Source organism: Lagopus muta, chromosome 27 (assembly GCF_023343835.1).
Source record: "Lagopus muta isolate bLagMut1 chromosome 27, bLagMut1 primary, whole genome shotgun sequence".
Taxonomy (NCBI): Eukaryota; Metazoa; Chordata; class Aves; order Galliformes; family Phasianidae; genus Lagopus; species Lagopus muta.
In genome coordinates this window covers 2048216-2064233 of record NC_064459.1, presented here as the reverse complement: position 1 = coordinate 2064233, position 16018 = coordinate 2048216, and the positions used below count along the sequence as shown (strand labels likewise).

At 51.6% G+C, this 16018-nt stretch overlaps 1 protein-coding gene across 1 annotated transcript; it reads right to left on the bottom strand.

Annotated features, from left to right (window-relative positions):
- Positions 1-2626: 2626 nt before the first annotated feature.
- Positions 2627-11729, bottom strand: SFRP1 (secreted frizzled related protein 1). Its single transcript, XM_048928248.1, has 3 exons — positions 11071-11729; positions 7862-7939; positions 2627-4476 (listed from the first exon to the last, which is right to left on the bottom strand). Exons 1-3 carry the CDS (start codon positions 11591-11593, stop codon positions 4154-4156), a joined length of 924 nt encoding a protein of 307 aa, XP_048784205.1. The 5' UTR covers positions 11594-11729; the 3' UTR covers positions 2627-4153.
- Positions 11730-16018: the final 4289 nt, after the last annotated feature.

Sequence of the window (16018 nt, the reverse complement as noted above, 5' to 3'; positions counted from 1 at the left end):
GATAAACACAGGCAGCATTTCCCTTGCAGACATGTCACCAGACTGCCTGAGCAGCTGTGGTGCATCACCTCCCCATCCTGCAGAATGTTAATAGAGCTCCTTGTCAGACACACCAGGCTGGTATCTGCTCTTCTCCAGGAGAAACCGTCCCTAATTGCTCACAATTTCCAGCCCTGTGTTCCCCAGCAGGGGTCAAAGAAGAACACAGATTGCCAAGGACAAGAAATTAATTGTAGGATGGAAGATGACTTTTGTATAGCAGGAAAGCAAACTGTATTTATTTAGAGCTTAACTATGAACTGGAGACCAGAAACTCAATTAACAGATGATACTCAACAGAAAGAATGCTGGAGCAAATAAGATAAACATTAATGGGAGGATAAACTGAGTCACAAGAGGATGATATTTTTTTTTATGCAAGATTCAGACAAGGCCAGGGCAGGCTGCTGGCAAGGCTTGAGCATCCTCATGCTGCCAGATCAGCTGTTTCACCCTCACACAAGCTAGAAGCAGTTTTCCATGGGGCACAGCACACAGACACAAAGCAGTCACTGCTGGGCAATCCTCAACCACCCCCAAGCTTTCTCAGCCTCCCTGCATTGTGAAGCCAGACTCAGAGCTGGACACGAGCCTGAAACAAAAATGCATTCAGGTCAGCAAAGCTCCCCTAACTTTGGGTATTTCTTTGCACCACCAGCACTCTGCTGGCTCTAAGCACACTCCCTACTTTATGTAACCTACAGTTACATACATGCACGTGAAAAATCTCAGCCTGGATTATTACACAGCAGAACTCATAAAAATCCTTGTTTAGAATGAGCATGCTGCATAAACAGAACTGGTAGCAATCAGCATTGGAACCAATTATAGCATAACTCCTACGTTGGAGCTGCTCTTACCTGCCCTCATGGCACCTTGTGCTGTTGCTGATGTCCCTGGCCAGGGGCACTGGAGGGCAGGAGCTCCCTGATTTCTCCACTATCAAACCTCCCCTCCACCTGAGACCAACTGCAGGCTATGCTCAGCCCTGCTGGCTGTTTCTCAAAGGATGGGTGACTGCTCTGATTGGAATAACCTGAGAGCTGGAGCCAGGGCTGACTAATGGGGTTTCAGGTGCGTGCCAGCTTTCCTTGCTACCAGTGACAGCAACAACATTTTCTAGGAAATAATTCCTGCAGACAATGCTGTTTGCTGTAAGGAGCTCATTGCCTTTGCTTGCACTGGTGTGAGCTAGCTGGTTTGCAACAGGGGTATTAATGTACAGATAAAGCAGTGTCTAGAAGCAGCACTTTGACAGCACTTCTCTGTCTCAGCACTGTGGATGTGTGGTTTAAGCTCTTGCATCTCTCCTTGCCAGGCAGCAGTGCAGATAAGCTGTGTCTGTATAGAGACAGTGTGCTGAACCCTTGAATGTCAGAGTGAGTAATGCAACTGATACTGAAAAGGCAACAATAAAAATAACTTTGAAAGGGAGGAGGAAAAAAAAAAAAACCCCAACATTTTATTGAGAGGTTTTCTTGCTCCAATCACAGAAGAGAGAGAACAGAAGCCATAATGTGTTTATATCAACCACAAGTTTAAAACAAAGCAAAACAATCAAGTACAGATTTCTTTGTCAAAATATACCATGAGAAAAGCAAGCAGCGCTCTGCTGTAATGCATTGTGCTCACATGAGAGGTTCCCACAGCAGCACAGACTCCTCACACAGCTCTGGGTTGTGCCTGCTTACAGCACTCACACATCTGTGCTCTTCTTCTACGCTGTCACAATTGCATTTGGAGCATTTGTCCTTCAAAACCTATTTGATGTGTAGCTTGGGCTGCTCCCCCCGACCCTCACGAGCAAATAAGGAATGCAGAGTCCTCAAAGCCCACTGCAGCTCTGTGCCCTGCATGACCCCCACCTGGCTCTCACACCCGCAGACCTATTTGCAGAGTGCATGGGCTGCACTGCAAGATGATTTCTGGGTTCTAAGAGCAGGGATGCACCGCTGGGGAGCGTTAAGTTTGGCTGTGAGAAGCATCTCCCTCCTCTTGTCCAAAAAGCTGCAGCACATCCAGCCCAGACATCCCCAGCATCGCATCACGTCCCATTGCATTGCACTGCAGCCACCTCTGACAGCACCAACGTGGGACAGAAAACGACGTCTCTATAAAAACAGGGAGGGGGAATCACGTCGTTGTTGATTAATTTAGCAGTTTTAGTGAAGAGACGATTGATACATAAAAGACAAAGCATAAACAACAGATATGAGATTTGAAAATAAATGCAAGCCGTAACATCAAAACCAACAGCTGAAATCATCTACCGTGAGCACACTGCTGTGGTTGCAGTGCTGAACACCTTCACCATGTCTGAGGCTTCCAGCCACGCCATGGAAGCAGATGCTGATGTGGTTCTGCAGCCTCAGCCTCGGTGCTGTGGGCCTGGACTGCAGCCCAGTGCTGCTCCATCCCTGGGTTGGGGGAGATGGGAGCCCAGGGGGGCACAGGCAGCAGCTGCAGCTCTGATTTGGGGCTGCCACACAAGGTTCTAAATTAACGATCTAAAATTACATTAGAGCAAAATGTAAATACATATCCTGTCTACAACACGATGTTACGTCAAACTCTTAGTGCTGTTATTTTATTATTATTAAAATCCTCCACATACAAAGAGAGCACAAGGGATGCAGTGATGCACAGGGGCTCTGCCTGCTCCATCTGCACAGAACTGCTGGCAGATCCCACAGCAGTTTGGCAGGAGGGTGGTACAACAACCATCCAGGTACATGGAGATGCCCAATGCACCGTGTCTGAAACATCACACACAGCTCAGCAGCCCTGAGCTGCTTCTAAAGCTTAGGGTGGATCTTTTTTGTGGTTTTGCTCTTTTTTTTAATTCACTGATCAAGTACATTATCTACAATGATTAACTTTGCATCACAGTAACAATGCTAATACACGCTGTGGTCTAAGACACTTAGTGGGATTTTCTAAAGAGTTCACATCCTAAATCCATCTCTCTGCTAGTTCTGAAGCAGCATTCATCAGGGTGCTCAGCATATTTAGGGAGTTTATCTACAATAAAGTCCATGGTTCAGTCATGAAAGAAACACACAGCGCTCCCGAGCCAGAGAACAATTCATTCACCAGATCTGAGCAGAGTTAACTGCAAAGCTACAGGATTATTTCAAGTTTTAAGACAGTCATTCTCTTAAGAGCAATCATGATTGATGAGAATGATGAATAGAAGCGGGATGGTGTAATTAATGTGGAGTAATGTGGGACTGTGCAGAAAAGAACACGTCTAATTAACAGAATAATGAATTTCAGCCTGGTCAATAATCATTTGGATGCAGTATTCATTGTCTTTCATATAACGACACAACCTCACACTAATGTGGTATTTTGATGACAGGAAAAAAACAACAACAGTACAAACAAAGCCAAGCTGTCATACATCAAAACCTGGACACCAATCAGTCCCAACTGCAGGAAGAGGAGCACGGAGAGGATGCAGTCCTGTGCTGCTCCACAGGGATCACTCCTTGCCCTTCTGCAGTGCAATATTTTGCTGATGGCCTGAAGAAACTACAAAATATTGGTGGTAAAATGAGCAATGACACGAGCCAGCAAGCAGAGCCTCACTGAGGGACACAGCCAGGTATGTGGGACCATGCAATGGTTGGGAATGAGACCCAGCAAATCAGGGCACCGTGAGGTCCTGGGCTGAGGCTCAACCCAAAGGCACTCAGACTGGAATAATGGTGGGTTTGTATTTACCATGAGGGCAATTAGCTACTAAGAGGTTTTATCAGGGGTTCGATGGATGCTGCTTCACTTGTTTATTAACTTGTCAGGATGGAATGCTTTTCCAATAGGCTGGCTCTGGTCCTGTAGGAATTAACTCAGGTGCTCCTGCAGCCACAAATACAGGTGGTCACGAGGGTCACGTCCAAAATCATGTGGTCTCACAGCCCTCTGCATCTGATCGTTGCTATTTCCATGAACTCACAGCAATGGGTCTTTGGCTACTGCAGATGTATGTGGTTCATGACCTCAGGGTCTGCTCAGTGCTCACTCTGGGAAATGCTGGCATGGGGCAGGAGGTGGGGCTGGGGGAGCTCTGAGGATGAGGAAGAAAGGGGGGGCGGTTTGGCCCCCATGGGGGTCACTTGAAGACAGATGGGAACGTTGGGCAGTCCGGAGCTTTCACCTTCTTCATGAACTTCTTGAACTCTTTGTTCTTCTTGTCCCACTTGTAGATGGCTGTCAGAAGGTGCTGGGTCTTCACCTGGCGGCCCATGATGAGGAAATGGTGGCCAAGGTTGTCCAGCTGGTGGCAGGGGCAGTCAGCCCCATTCTTCAGGAGCAGCACCAATTTCTTCAGGTTCTTCTTGCGGATGGGCCCCAGCTTCAGCGCCTTCCTCTTCCGTGGAATGATCACTTTGTCCCCGTTCTCCTTCTTCACCTCCTTGATGGTCATCTTAAGAGCTGAAAAACAAGCCAAGGAGAAGGGGGAAAAAAAAAAACACCAGAAAGTTCTCAGCACGAAACAATTTTAATTGAGAAGGAAATTTGTTCAGCAGCACAACGCATGATTTGCTAGCAAAATGTTAGCTGAGCAATGACAGAGAGACTCTTAAGAGATCAACTCAGCTCCTCAAACATTTGCTTTCAGGCTCTCCTGCCCTCAGGCAGCTGTAGAACACATTCTGAACACTGAGTATTGCTATGTGTGAGCTGGTGGGGACCTGGGGAGCAGGGCCAACCCCATCCCATACCAACAGAAGAATTCTCCTCTTTGGATTCAGTGCCTTCCTGAGTAAATAGCAACCCAAATAAAAGAAAATTAATGCTCATTTGCCATGACCATGAACAGGAATTCAGTAAGCATGGGAAAAATGATGGAAATGTGTTGTACATTAAAGTACCACTTCTGTGCCATTTGGCTCTGTCTCATTTTTGGGGAAAAGCACATGTGGCCAAAAATGACTAACATATTTCCATCATTTGGGAGTTTACTTCAGAGCCACAGATAAATAATGCTCAGATATGTGATTGTCTGCTGTCCCTTCCCATTTGATTCTCAGACATGTGAGCAGCAGGTAGCACAGCAGAAGCCATGGGCTCTGGCAGGGGAAAGAGTCCCCTGCATCACTGCCCCTTGAAGCTCTGCCCTGCTGGAACTTGTTGCAATAAATACACGTCATATTCAGGTCACCACTGCAGACACACATGGCAGCAGGACAGCAATGACAGCCTCAAGAAGGCAGCACAGTCTGTGTGCTACCCTCGTGCTCCCAGCCACTGCACTGGCAGTGAGAATAATGGTATTTGTCTGCCCACATGCCAAAAAAGGCTGCTGTGCTTGCCAAGAGCCCTGTTGTGTTATACTATTACTGTACAGGAAAGCAATCCAGGGCTGGAAACTAAAGGAAAGCTTTCTTTCTATCTGCTTTCCAAATTCAGGATGCTCAGGGAGGTAGAGATGCAAGCTTTACAGAGCAGGAGAGACCAGAGCAGCTCCATTTGCACTGAGCCCTGGAACGGCACAAGGCACAGGAATACATCACTGAGATCACCCCCACCCCAGGTGCACCCCAGCCCACAGCACTTGGCTCCATCCCAGCTCTCCCCCACATGTAGGAACCCCACACCAGCACCCCCAGGGGCAGGGAAGGGAATGTGAGAGAGTGGAAAGCTCTGCTGTTCCTGCAGCCTCATTGCTCCTTCCTTCAGGAATCGCACAGAAGAAGGAAACCTGCCAGAAGACACATTAGGGCTGTAACTGGAGAAGGGTGCAGGCAAGGAGCTGTCAGTCAAGGGGAAAAATAAACAGCATGTATTGATTGTACTGCAGTCCTGGTTCAGCAAGAGCCCGCTGGGCAGGATCTCTCAGACCTCAGGGAAAGGGCAGAAACGATAAATACACCCACCAGGAGAAACAGAGAGCAGCAGCATGCCAGGGCTGCCCAGCCCCGAGCTGCTACAAGCAGGCAGAGCACCAACAGCACAGCCCAGGGATGTGCAGGAGCCCTACAACAAGGGCACCATGTGAACTGGGGAAAAGCGGTGAGCAGAGCCCACCACCAGCTGCCCCTCACAGTACACGTAGTTTAAACATTTACAGTACATGTCTGGCTGTGATGAGGTTCTGTAACCTGTCAGCTGCCGGTGTTTACCTTGCTGGATGTGCATGAGAAACCTCAGTTGGAGGGGACGGGAGTTTATGTTAGTGCCAGATAAACAGCTCTCCATGAGAAATCACCCCCACGACAGTAACCCCTGAAGACTAAACAGAGATCTAAGGATCCTGCGGTGGGAGAGCACTTCCTGGGGCCGATCCATCGCTCACCAGCTGCTCCCCACTGCCAGGCATCCCCACAGCATCCTGCCCACATCCTTCACCCCAGCTCCCAGCACACCAGAGTGGCTGGAGGGACTTCTCCTCAATGGAGGAGGAAGAACGCAGAGGCAGAAGGAAGAAGTGCCAAAGGCAGCAGCTTGAAACCTACACCACTGAGAATCCATGCAAATGAACTTTTCCACTGCTATTTATTCTGGTGACAAGAGAGGAAGAGGAGAACAAAAGGCAACCCAAAATGCAACCAGCTTTCCATTGTGAGGAAAGAATGATGCCTCACACGCAGCAGACACCAGTTATGTCCTGCTCAGCTGCTCTGGACTCCTCTCCAGGAAGAAGTTGTCTCGTTTTCACAAGAAAGCTCCTGGGCCACAGATGAGGAGCTCAGGACAGGCAGCTCCCAGCCACACTGAATTCTTGCACTCCGGGAGCACGCACATTCCTGAGGAACTATTACATGGGTGTTCCTGTGGATGCTTTCCCCCGTTAGAAAAAAGTCTGTACTGAACTTAGGCCTTCTGGCATACCAAACCTGCAGGCGTGGGGAATTCATTTCCAGCAGAAGGGGTAAAGCATCAGCACAGAGCAGGTTGGGGTTTGCACAGCACACGTTCAAGTGCTAATCCCCCCGGAATGCACACCTTGCTCAATGCTCCTTTAATAGCTTTTCAGGAAAGTTACAGACACCAGCAAGGATGTCAAAACCAGTTAATGCTGGGCTTGATCTGAAAAAGCTCATATTTTTCCCTGCAACAGCTTTCTTTGGTTGTTTCTTTGTGGTTTTTTCTTGTTTTTAATGAAGCTCTGTTTCCCTATGATTGTCTGACTCACTTATGAGCCATAATGGATTTAGGACACAGCTTTCCAATAGCACTGCATTTTTTCCCCTTCGCTTCTCAGCCTTAAAAAGGCAAGGGATGGGTTTTTGGGTTCAACACCCAGACTTGGCAAGAAGAGTAGAATTCTGCTGAGACCCGGGGGTGCCGGCAGCCTGGGCAGCAGACACTCAGTGACACCTCCCTGCTGAGCTGCCATGGGGCCACGCAGCTCCAAGACCCCACTCCCCACCAGACACATCCCACACATTGCTGCCACCACGCATCAACACTGACATCTAGAGGCATGCTTGCCCCCAGGCTGCCGCAGACAATGAGACTGTACTGCTGACCCATATCGACCACAAGGGTGGTGGGAATCCAGTGGTCCAGGATCCAGCCTACGCAGAGCTGCACTGCCCTGCACAGCCCAGGAAGCCTCCCAGAACCCTAAAAACACCTCCAAGCCCACAGCAAGGCAGTCAACAGCCGGCCCGGGTAGCACAGTGGTTGCTGAGCAGCTGTAGCACCCTGTAGTGCCCTGCTCCCTGCACAGGGAGATGCCCTTCCAGCATCATGTACCCAACCTGCTGCAGCAGGCACAGCTGGAAGGGAAGCAGGATGCTCTGCAGCCTGGGCACCAAGTGTCTTCTCCTCTCCACAATACAGAGCCATAGCAGCAGGAATGCTTCCTTACCAAACTCGCTGGCACACAGGTGCTCAACAATGGCCTCCGACTTCATCTCATTGTCGCACGGGGGACACACAGTGGTTCCTGGTGAGAGGAGAGAACAGCTGATGAAGAACAAGCCCAAGAGCACCACAGACCCAGGAGGGCCAAAAGCAGCCTGAAGCCCTGCCCTGGGCTGCCAGCAGCCAGCGCAGCAGGGCAGCACCTGCCTGGTCCCAGTCCCAGCCCCAGCTCAGCCTCCTGCCAGCCCTGCTTCCCCCACCCCAGGTGCAGGCAGCTGCTTGCAGAGGACAGGGTTGACATAGAATAGAGTTTTCAGGGCCAAGCTTCTGGCTGGAGAAGTTGCTTGCCATAGGGCATGGTGAGCAGCCTGCTGATGCTGTGTCCCACGGTGCACCAAGCTGGCACACAGCACATACAAAGGTACGGCAGGGAAGGCTCACACAACAAGGGTAACCACCCCAGAGCCAGACAGGGTTCAGGACACGCAAAACCCAGCTCATCAGGAGAGCTCCTCACATCCAGAGGATAATCAACTGCTTCCAGGTTCCTGCCTCCAGCCAGCAGAGACCACCCAGCAGCACAGACAGAGGTTTGTGCTACTGACGGATGAATTTATTGAAGCAGGGAGATGCTCTCGGTCCAGCACAAGGGCTCTTTCCCACACACAAGAGCTGTTCTCTGGAGCCACGCTGCAGTGCAACGTCTGCCAGTCTCCGCAGGCAGAAGGAGCCTGGACCTGCAGCACAGCAGCTACCAGCAGGAGGGTATAAAGCCGCACACCTCGTGCAGACCACAGTGCTGCTGCCTCGTCCACAGATGCCCCGTGGGACTCCCAGCTGGACACTCATTCCTGTGCAGTGCTTCTCCCCTCCCGCCACCCATCCTGCTTTGTGCCAAACCCTCATTCATTCCTGGGGTCAGAAGCCTTTATTAATCACACGTGTAGAGCAATTGGCCTTCCAATTGTCCCGGTTTGCCAGCAACAAGGTAATCCTCACTGCGTCCAGGAGCAGCCCTAGAAATGCCATTCTTGGTGTGCCTGAGCTGGGTGACATCCCCTTCCAACACCCTACCAATGCCATAGCCACTTTACCAGCTTAGCTTACAGGGACACGGGGAGAAGACAGTTTCTGGGGCATGATGACAGCCCAAATGCTTTATTTTTAAATGAGCAGTCAGAATCTTTCCATACTGTACATTTAACAAGCTCATGGCAAGGGGATGCTGGCGGGAGGACCCCACACTGTCTGCTGCCAGGAGGAGAGCAGCTGTGGTGCAGACCACCCAATCCCATACCCTGGGAGCAGAAGGGCATACCCCTCATCTTCAGCTTATCTCATAGCCAAAGAGCACACCAAGAGGTCGAGCCCACACAGGGCAGACAGCCAGCAGGAAAGCCACCACAGTGCCAAACCTACAAGCTTTCCAAGCTCCGACAAAAAAAAGAAAAGTAAAATAAAACTCACTGTTCCCTGGTGAAAAGTCAGGCTTTGTTTGAGCTGCGTGCGTTGCCCCAGGGATGCTGTAGCATACCCACAACGTGAGCTGGGGCTGCTGCTGTGCACCCTGGGCAGCTCTGGGACCCCAGCCCAACCCCCAGCACCCTGAGAGCACCCAACAGTCCGAGCTCTGACACCTCCCAGCCTACAACAGCTGGGACAGAGCCCACGTTCTGTATGTGACAGCTTCACTCTGAGGACTGTTTCCAGTTTTTCTCCCTGCTGACCATTTTCTAATGCCTGGCTTTAGAGCTAGCTTACTCCAGGGGCAGGGAGAAGGAATGTGTAATGCTATATTAATCTGCAACTCCCCTGATGCATCCTGTGGGCCTGCAGGCTTTACTGCCTAATGCTTAAGGAGAAAGGAATTCAGCAGGTCAGCTCTTTGAGAGGCAGAAACAAATTCCAATTTTAAGGTGTTAATGGGAAAAAATACTGAAAAGACTCGTTCTTATTAATGCCCTGAGAATGGGGTGGGGGGAGGGATACTGCTGGGCTCTGACCTTCTTTGAATCAATAGGAAACACCCCAGAGCCTGAAATCCATGGGGCTCCAGGAATACACACCAGCAGAAGTCTACACACAGCTGCAGGCAGCAGAGGGGCTTTGCTGTAACAAAGTCACTGCAGTGATGTGAGTGACAGCGTGGTACTGAACACCGTGCTGCTGCACAGCACCAGAAGAAAGCAATGCTGCCCCATCTGTCTAAACAGGCCTGAAAGTTCATCGCAAAGACGGCTGTTGAACCACACCAAGGAAGACTGGCAGATGCTGCTTGCTCACAAGGGTGACCCCAGGTCTGGAGCTACTAAAGCCTCTGAAGATACTGACCTGCACACAGCCCAGAGCAGGGGCAGCTCTACAGGCTGCAGTTCTGCTCTGCTTGGCTGCAAGTCCCTGAGGAATAAAAGCAACCTTTGTACCTGTTCACAAGACACAGCAGCAGTCTGGACCAAGGGTCTGGGTTCACCCAGAGCAGAGATCTTAGAGCCTCCCCTGAAAACAAAGAGCTCCTTCCAGCAATTGCTTCAGTGAGTGCCGTGCAACCCTACAGCCCTAACCCTTCTCCCTCTGCAAACACCTCTCAGTAGCTTTACAAAGTGCTTTAACACAGAATGCTTACCTTACACCAGAACGTTCATTTGATTATTTTAAAAGTTTCCAGCAACTAACCAGACTCCTTGCAACTCACTGTGGGCAAGCTGGTCTGACACAGGCAGACTCACAGAGCACGATGGTGAAAATAAGAAACACATCCACTTTCCCCAGTTGCTTCTTGATGGGACACCCTGCCTGCAGCCTCCCTCCACCATACAGCCCCCACTGGGAAGGCAGGGCTGCTTTTCCTCCCCTATGTTCCTCCACTCGGGCAGGCTACTGAGCCTCAGTGCTGCCTGGGAAGCGTGGTGCTCTGTTGGGACCACTGCCACCATCTACTCCAGCCAGACATTCCTGCCATGTGTAAGCACACACATCCCACTGCAGCTGAAGAATGGTCCCACAGCAGCCAAGCATGGAAGAGAAACACTTCTCAGGAGAAGAGGGATGCACAGATTACAGCACGGCAACTCCCCAGGCTCCACCTGCTCCACGATTACTGCTCCAAGAGTGGCAAGGAGCAGGCAGCGCATCCATCCTGCTTGGGGACAGGGATACAGCTTTTCTTGAGCTGACATCTGTTCCCCCTCCCCCCCAGCTCTGACCATGCCTTACCTTTAGGCCTGGAGACTTCGGTGGCATTGGGAGCTGTCATGGCAATGCAGACATCATCCTGTGGGAACTGGTCACATTTGAGCATCTCCGGCCAAAAGAAGCCAAAGAACTGCATGACGGGCTCACAGGAATCACGCACAGCCTCGCAGAGCCAGCGGCACGGGTAGACCGGCCGGTCCAGGCAGACGGGAGCAAAGAGGGAGCAGAGGAAGACCTGGGTGCCCATATGGCAGTTCTTGTTGAGCAGCGGCACCCAGCTGCTCGCCTGGTGCTTCACCTCGGCCATGGTCTCGTGGTCCAGCAGGTTGGGCAACACCATCTTATCATAACCCACGCTGTGACACAGCCTCAGGTCGGCGGGGATGGCCACGCATTGGTGGGGTTTGGTGTAAAAGCGACCCCCAGGGTAGGGCCCCAGATCGGACTGGTAGCTCACGTAGTCGTACTCGCTGGCCCCGCCGCACGCCAGCAGCCCCGCGGCCAGCGACAGCAGCGCCCGCAGCTCGCCCCGCACTCCGCCCATGGCCGCGCCGACGGCCGCCCCGACGGCACCGCCCGCGGCACCGCCACTCCCCGCAGCTTCACCCGGATTCCCCCGCTCTGTTCCCAGACACCCCTTCCCGGGACTCCCACCCGACGTTCGGCGGCCCCTCCCGCCAGACGCCCGTCGCTGCCGCCGCTGCCCCCTCTCAAAGCCGCCCGCTCCCTCCCCAACCCCGGCCCCACTCTGGCCCCACCGCCCCGCGCCGCGGGTTTGTGAGCCCCCGGCAGCCAATCACGGCGGTACCGCCCGCCGCGCACTCGTCCTCCGATGTCAATCAGCGGCACCGGGAGCCAATCCCGCACCGGCCCGGCCGCCTCCGCACCGCCCCAGGCGAGCCCCGACGGCGCCGCGGTCCGGCGGAGGAGCTCCGTGCCTCGGAGCGAGCGGGAGGGCGCCGCACCTGCGGCACGGTGGAGGGGTGTTCGGGGAAGGCGAAAGCACGGGGAGGCTCCCTTAGGCTTAGGAAACGCGTGAGCGCGGCCGTAGATCCTGCTGCTTCCTCCCAGGGAGAGCTGGGGGTACCGGGGGCAGTTGTGGCACGGAGCTGAAGCAGCTCTGCAAAGCCCTGGTGCTCCTAAGCAGCTTTTCCGAGATTGTGAATGTTTCTGAGTGCCTGGAGCGGACCGTGCAGATCTCATTTCCCTGTGGACAAATTCCAACCCAAACTACGGTATTTGCAGGAAAAAAAAAAAAAAGAAAAAAAAAGAAGTGGGGGGGGGAAGCAGGAGAAAGAGTAGGTCTGTTTCTTAAAGAGGAATTACGCCTGGAAGCATGCCCACAGTGCTGGAGCCATGCAGCAGCAGCACCCAGTGCTGCCCCACCATCACACGTGGGCACAGCTGGGCCCCTCGGTTCTGGGCTTGCAGCTCAGCCAAGCTGTGTGCAGGAGTTGGGCCATCAGGCAGTCCCTGTGCTCCCCTGAGCCCCTTCCCCTGGCCCTACGCTGAGCTCAGTTACTGTTGCTGCTTTCTGCTGAAACAGCTTGCGATATTAAAAGCAGGAACTACACCTCATTGAGAGGTAAATGGAAGAGGTTCTGCAGCCTGCAAGCGTGAAAGAGCCACTTGAGGCCCAGTAGAAGAGAGCAGCCTGTTAGCACTGCTAATGAAGTGGAGAATTCAGTAGTAAACAAGAGAAGTCTTCGCCGTAAGGTGCCAGTTACTGAATGAAAAGCAGTGGGATGGAGAGGGCTCTTCCCTGCTGCTCGGGCTCAGGGAATGGCAGTAGAACCCTGATTGGTGTTTGCACGAAGAAACAGCTGCAAAATGGGCTTTTCATCCCTGGGGAAATCCTGACATCCTAGAATTTGCTTTTACCAACATCAATTTAGAAACACTGAAACATCTCACAGAACATAGAACATATTGCAAAGTCCAAGCAGCGTGTTGCAGTGTAGCACAAAACAGGACATGGATCTGCTTAAGGCTGTTTGGCTGCATTTCTCTCAGTAATATTTATTCACAGCCAAGTACTATGCCTGCAGGCACAACTGTCTGGTCCTGAACACAGACCCCTGCTCTTCTGGGTGCTCAGAACCACGCTCTGCAAGCAACGCTCCATTTTTAACTGCAACAGCACCAGAAAGTCTTAGAGCTCTCCATCAGAGCTGCTTACACCCACCTCAACAGAAAGAGAAACAAAACCATTCAAGAGATGCACTGCATCACATATCCAGAGCACCCATGCTGCTCCTTGGGCTGGCTGCATCCTGAGGCACAGCAATGCATCTCCCAGGGCTGCCCACCCCAGCTCAGCCCTCCCCATCCCAGCAGAACACTGCAGGTCTGTTGCTTTGGTTCTGAAGCATCCCACAAACAGCACGGACAACTCTATCCTCAGCCTTACAAACAGTTCTGCTGGCACCCTTCTGTATTTGATAGCCATATTCATGGCAGCTGCACCTGCATGGTATTCATGAGTGAACTGTGGGCTGAAATAGAACTGCCTCCAAAAGAAAAAAATCTAGCAGCTCTGGTCTAGACCACTGCATTGCATAACACACAGTATGAGCAGTATATATAGCAGTGTTCTTTCAATAAACCCTTTCCAAACTGGGCATTAACTTTTCTAAATGCCTGTGCAGCCATTCCCATTCACAATTACGTAGCCCTCTGCTGCTTCCTAAGTTTCTGCAGTGTCATTATTTGACTTTACTTTACAGCCATTTATTGTTGCCTCTCCCAAAGGGGCTGGCATATCCTTACTGAATAACAAGATGCCTTGCAACATGCACCCTTTTGGTTATCCTGAGTCCTCCCTGCCCTGTGACAAGCCCAGCTCAATTAACCATGCTTATTTCGGTCTCTGTTGTTTGTCCTGCAGGCTGTGGGACCCTGCAGGACTGCTTGCTCTGCTGCTTGGGTGCTCCCATCCCCCCTGCCATGGGCATGCAGTGTTGAAGGCTCAACACAGCCAGCACACTCTGGCAAACTGCAGCCCCTGAGCTGTGCCCACTGCACCCCATCCCTTCTGGCCCTGCTGCTCTGCCCACAGTGCTTGGCTGCTGGGACTGGAATGTGCCTTTCCCTCCATGTTGTCCGGGAACAGGCAGGCATGGGATAATAGAATATATTAGCCCTGAGCCCATTCAGCCCCAGGCTCTTTACGAACAATAGCTGCTAACTGAGCTGATTTTTGCCAAATGACTGCCTTTCGTGCATGAGCAGCAAAGTGGAGCCCCCAAATAGAGTCCCATGCAACAATCCAATGAGCGCTATTGCCCGGGGCCCATTGTTCCACTGCTGCATTTGAGGGCATGGAGGAGTCGTGGCCTCGCCTGCCCTGGCATTTCTTCCCCAGTTTCCCACCACTGTGCCTGTCCCACCCCAAGCCCAATGGGGCAGTGGTGACACAACAGCCACCAGCAGCGAGACAAGGCTGGCAGCAACTGTTCCATCCCCATCTCCATCCCCATTCCCATCCTCAACCCCATCCCCACCCCCATCCCCATCATCTTTGTTCAGGGACCCTGCCGTGCCACCTCCTGCAGCAGGGCAGCTCCTGGAAAACGCAGGGTATATTTGCTTTAGCTCAGACCCCCCTGGTAGCCAGAAGTGATAGCCCCTGCTGGGGTCAGGCTGCCATGGAGGATGTTAGCTTTGCTGTGTTTGTTTTCTGGTTTTGCTCAGCAGATAGCTCAGAGCTTTCATTAGCCGTGAATGCGCCCTCACCTTCGTGCCTGGGGAGCTGCACACAGAGTTCTGCAGCTGGGCAGCCCTGTGCTGCTGCCCACACGGAGAGGGCATCCTGGCATGCAGCAGCCAAGGCATGGTCAAGGCATGTGCAGTTCCACTGACATCTCCTGTTAGTGTGAAATTAGCACCATTAAATTCTATAACTAAACACAACAAGCAAAGGGTTTACTAGCTGAGATAACACTTAAAGAACTCCAATGGCACTGCTGAAAACTCTGACCGTCTGCCCCTAATCCCAAGAGGGAACCCATGGCAAATATTTACAGGCGCTTATAAATATTTATCCCATAATAACTTGCTGCATTACAGCACATTTTTCTCTAGGAGGCTCAGCTTTGCCCTGGACCAGGTGCAGGCTGCTGTAGCATATATAAAGTTTGTCTCAATAACGTGCAGCGAGTGCTGGCATTCAATAAAATAGCAGCAGCTGAGCAGCTCGTGTGAAATGCACTTCAAGTCATTTCTACCCAACAAAAGAAAAACGTGGCTTGGCAGCACAGGTGTGCAGCCACCTCAGTGTGGTGTGAGCCCTTCTGTGCTGCCAATGCCCAGGAGGTCAGCAGGGAGCCAGAGATTTGCAATTCATCCCCGGCTTTTCCCAAATAAAAGCTTCTCTCTGTTCCTTCCCAGCCCTCCAGCAGCACAGCAAGGTGGGGCAGCACTTTGCAATCCTCTCTCCTCCAAGCAGTGCTCCTCATCCGTGTGGAGCAAACCTGATTTGCTCAGCAGCAAAGAGAGCCCAGCATTTTGTTGTGGTGGTGTTCTTCCATTTGTTTGGAAACCAGACGCTTATTTTCCCTCTAATAATTTATTGAGCTGTCTGTCCGTTTATTTATTTATCTTTCTCATGCTTGATGATTTGCAAGAGCAACCAGCAGCCTGTGGTTTGGAAACTGTGCTTCAGCCTCCCTAAGCTGAACTACAAGAGATGGAGCTCTGAACTACTTTCTAACATGGCTAAACAAACAGCATGGAAAGGCTCCATTGTGTATATTCTAGGTTGCTATTTTCTTAACCCCATCTCATTAAGATGGATGGAGTTTCTGCTTATTAGTAATTTGGCAAGTTCTTCTTTGTGTACATTCTGCACTTCTCACTAATGATGCTCTGCTTCAGTGATTAACAAAGGAGACTTCCAACCCAGTCAGGGAAAACACAGCCCTGCACTCGGGGCACTCGGACAGAAACCTGATGTTCTGGAGATGTGATT

What these genes read in the sequence shown, in the direction of transcription:
- SFRP1 (XM_048928248.1), bottom strand. Translation starts at nt 11,593, where the DNA reads ATGGGCGGAGTGCGGGGCGAGCTGCGGGCGCTGCTGTCGCTGGCCGCG. An exon ending in CGAAGTCTCCAGGCCTAAAG is followed by an intron (nt 7,940 to 11,070) that starts GTAAGGCATGGT and finishes TCCTCTCACCAG; the next exon opens with GAACCACTGTGTGTCCCCCG. An exon ending in CCTGTGTGCCAGCGAGTTTG is followed by an intron (nt 4,477 to 7,861) that starts GTAAGGAAGCAT and finishes CTTGTTTTTCAG; the next exon opens with CTCTTAAGATGACCATCAAG.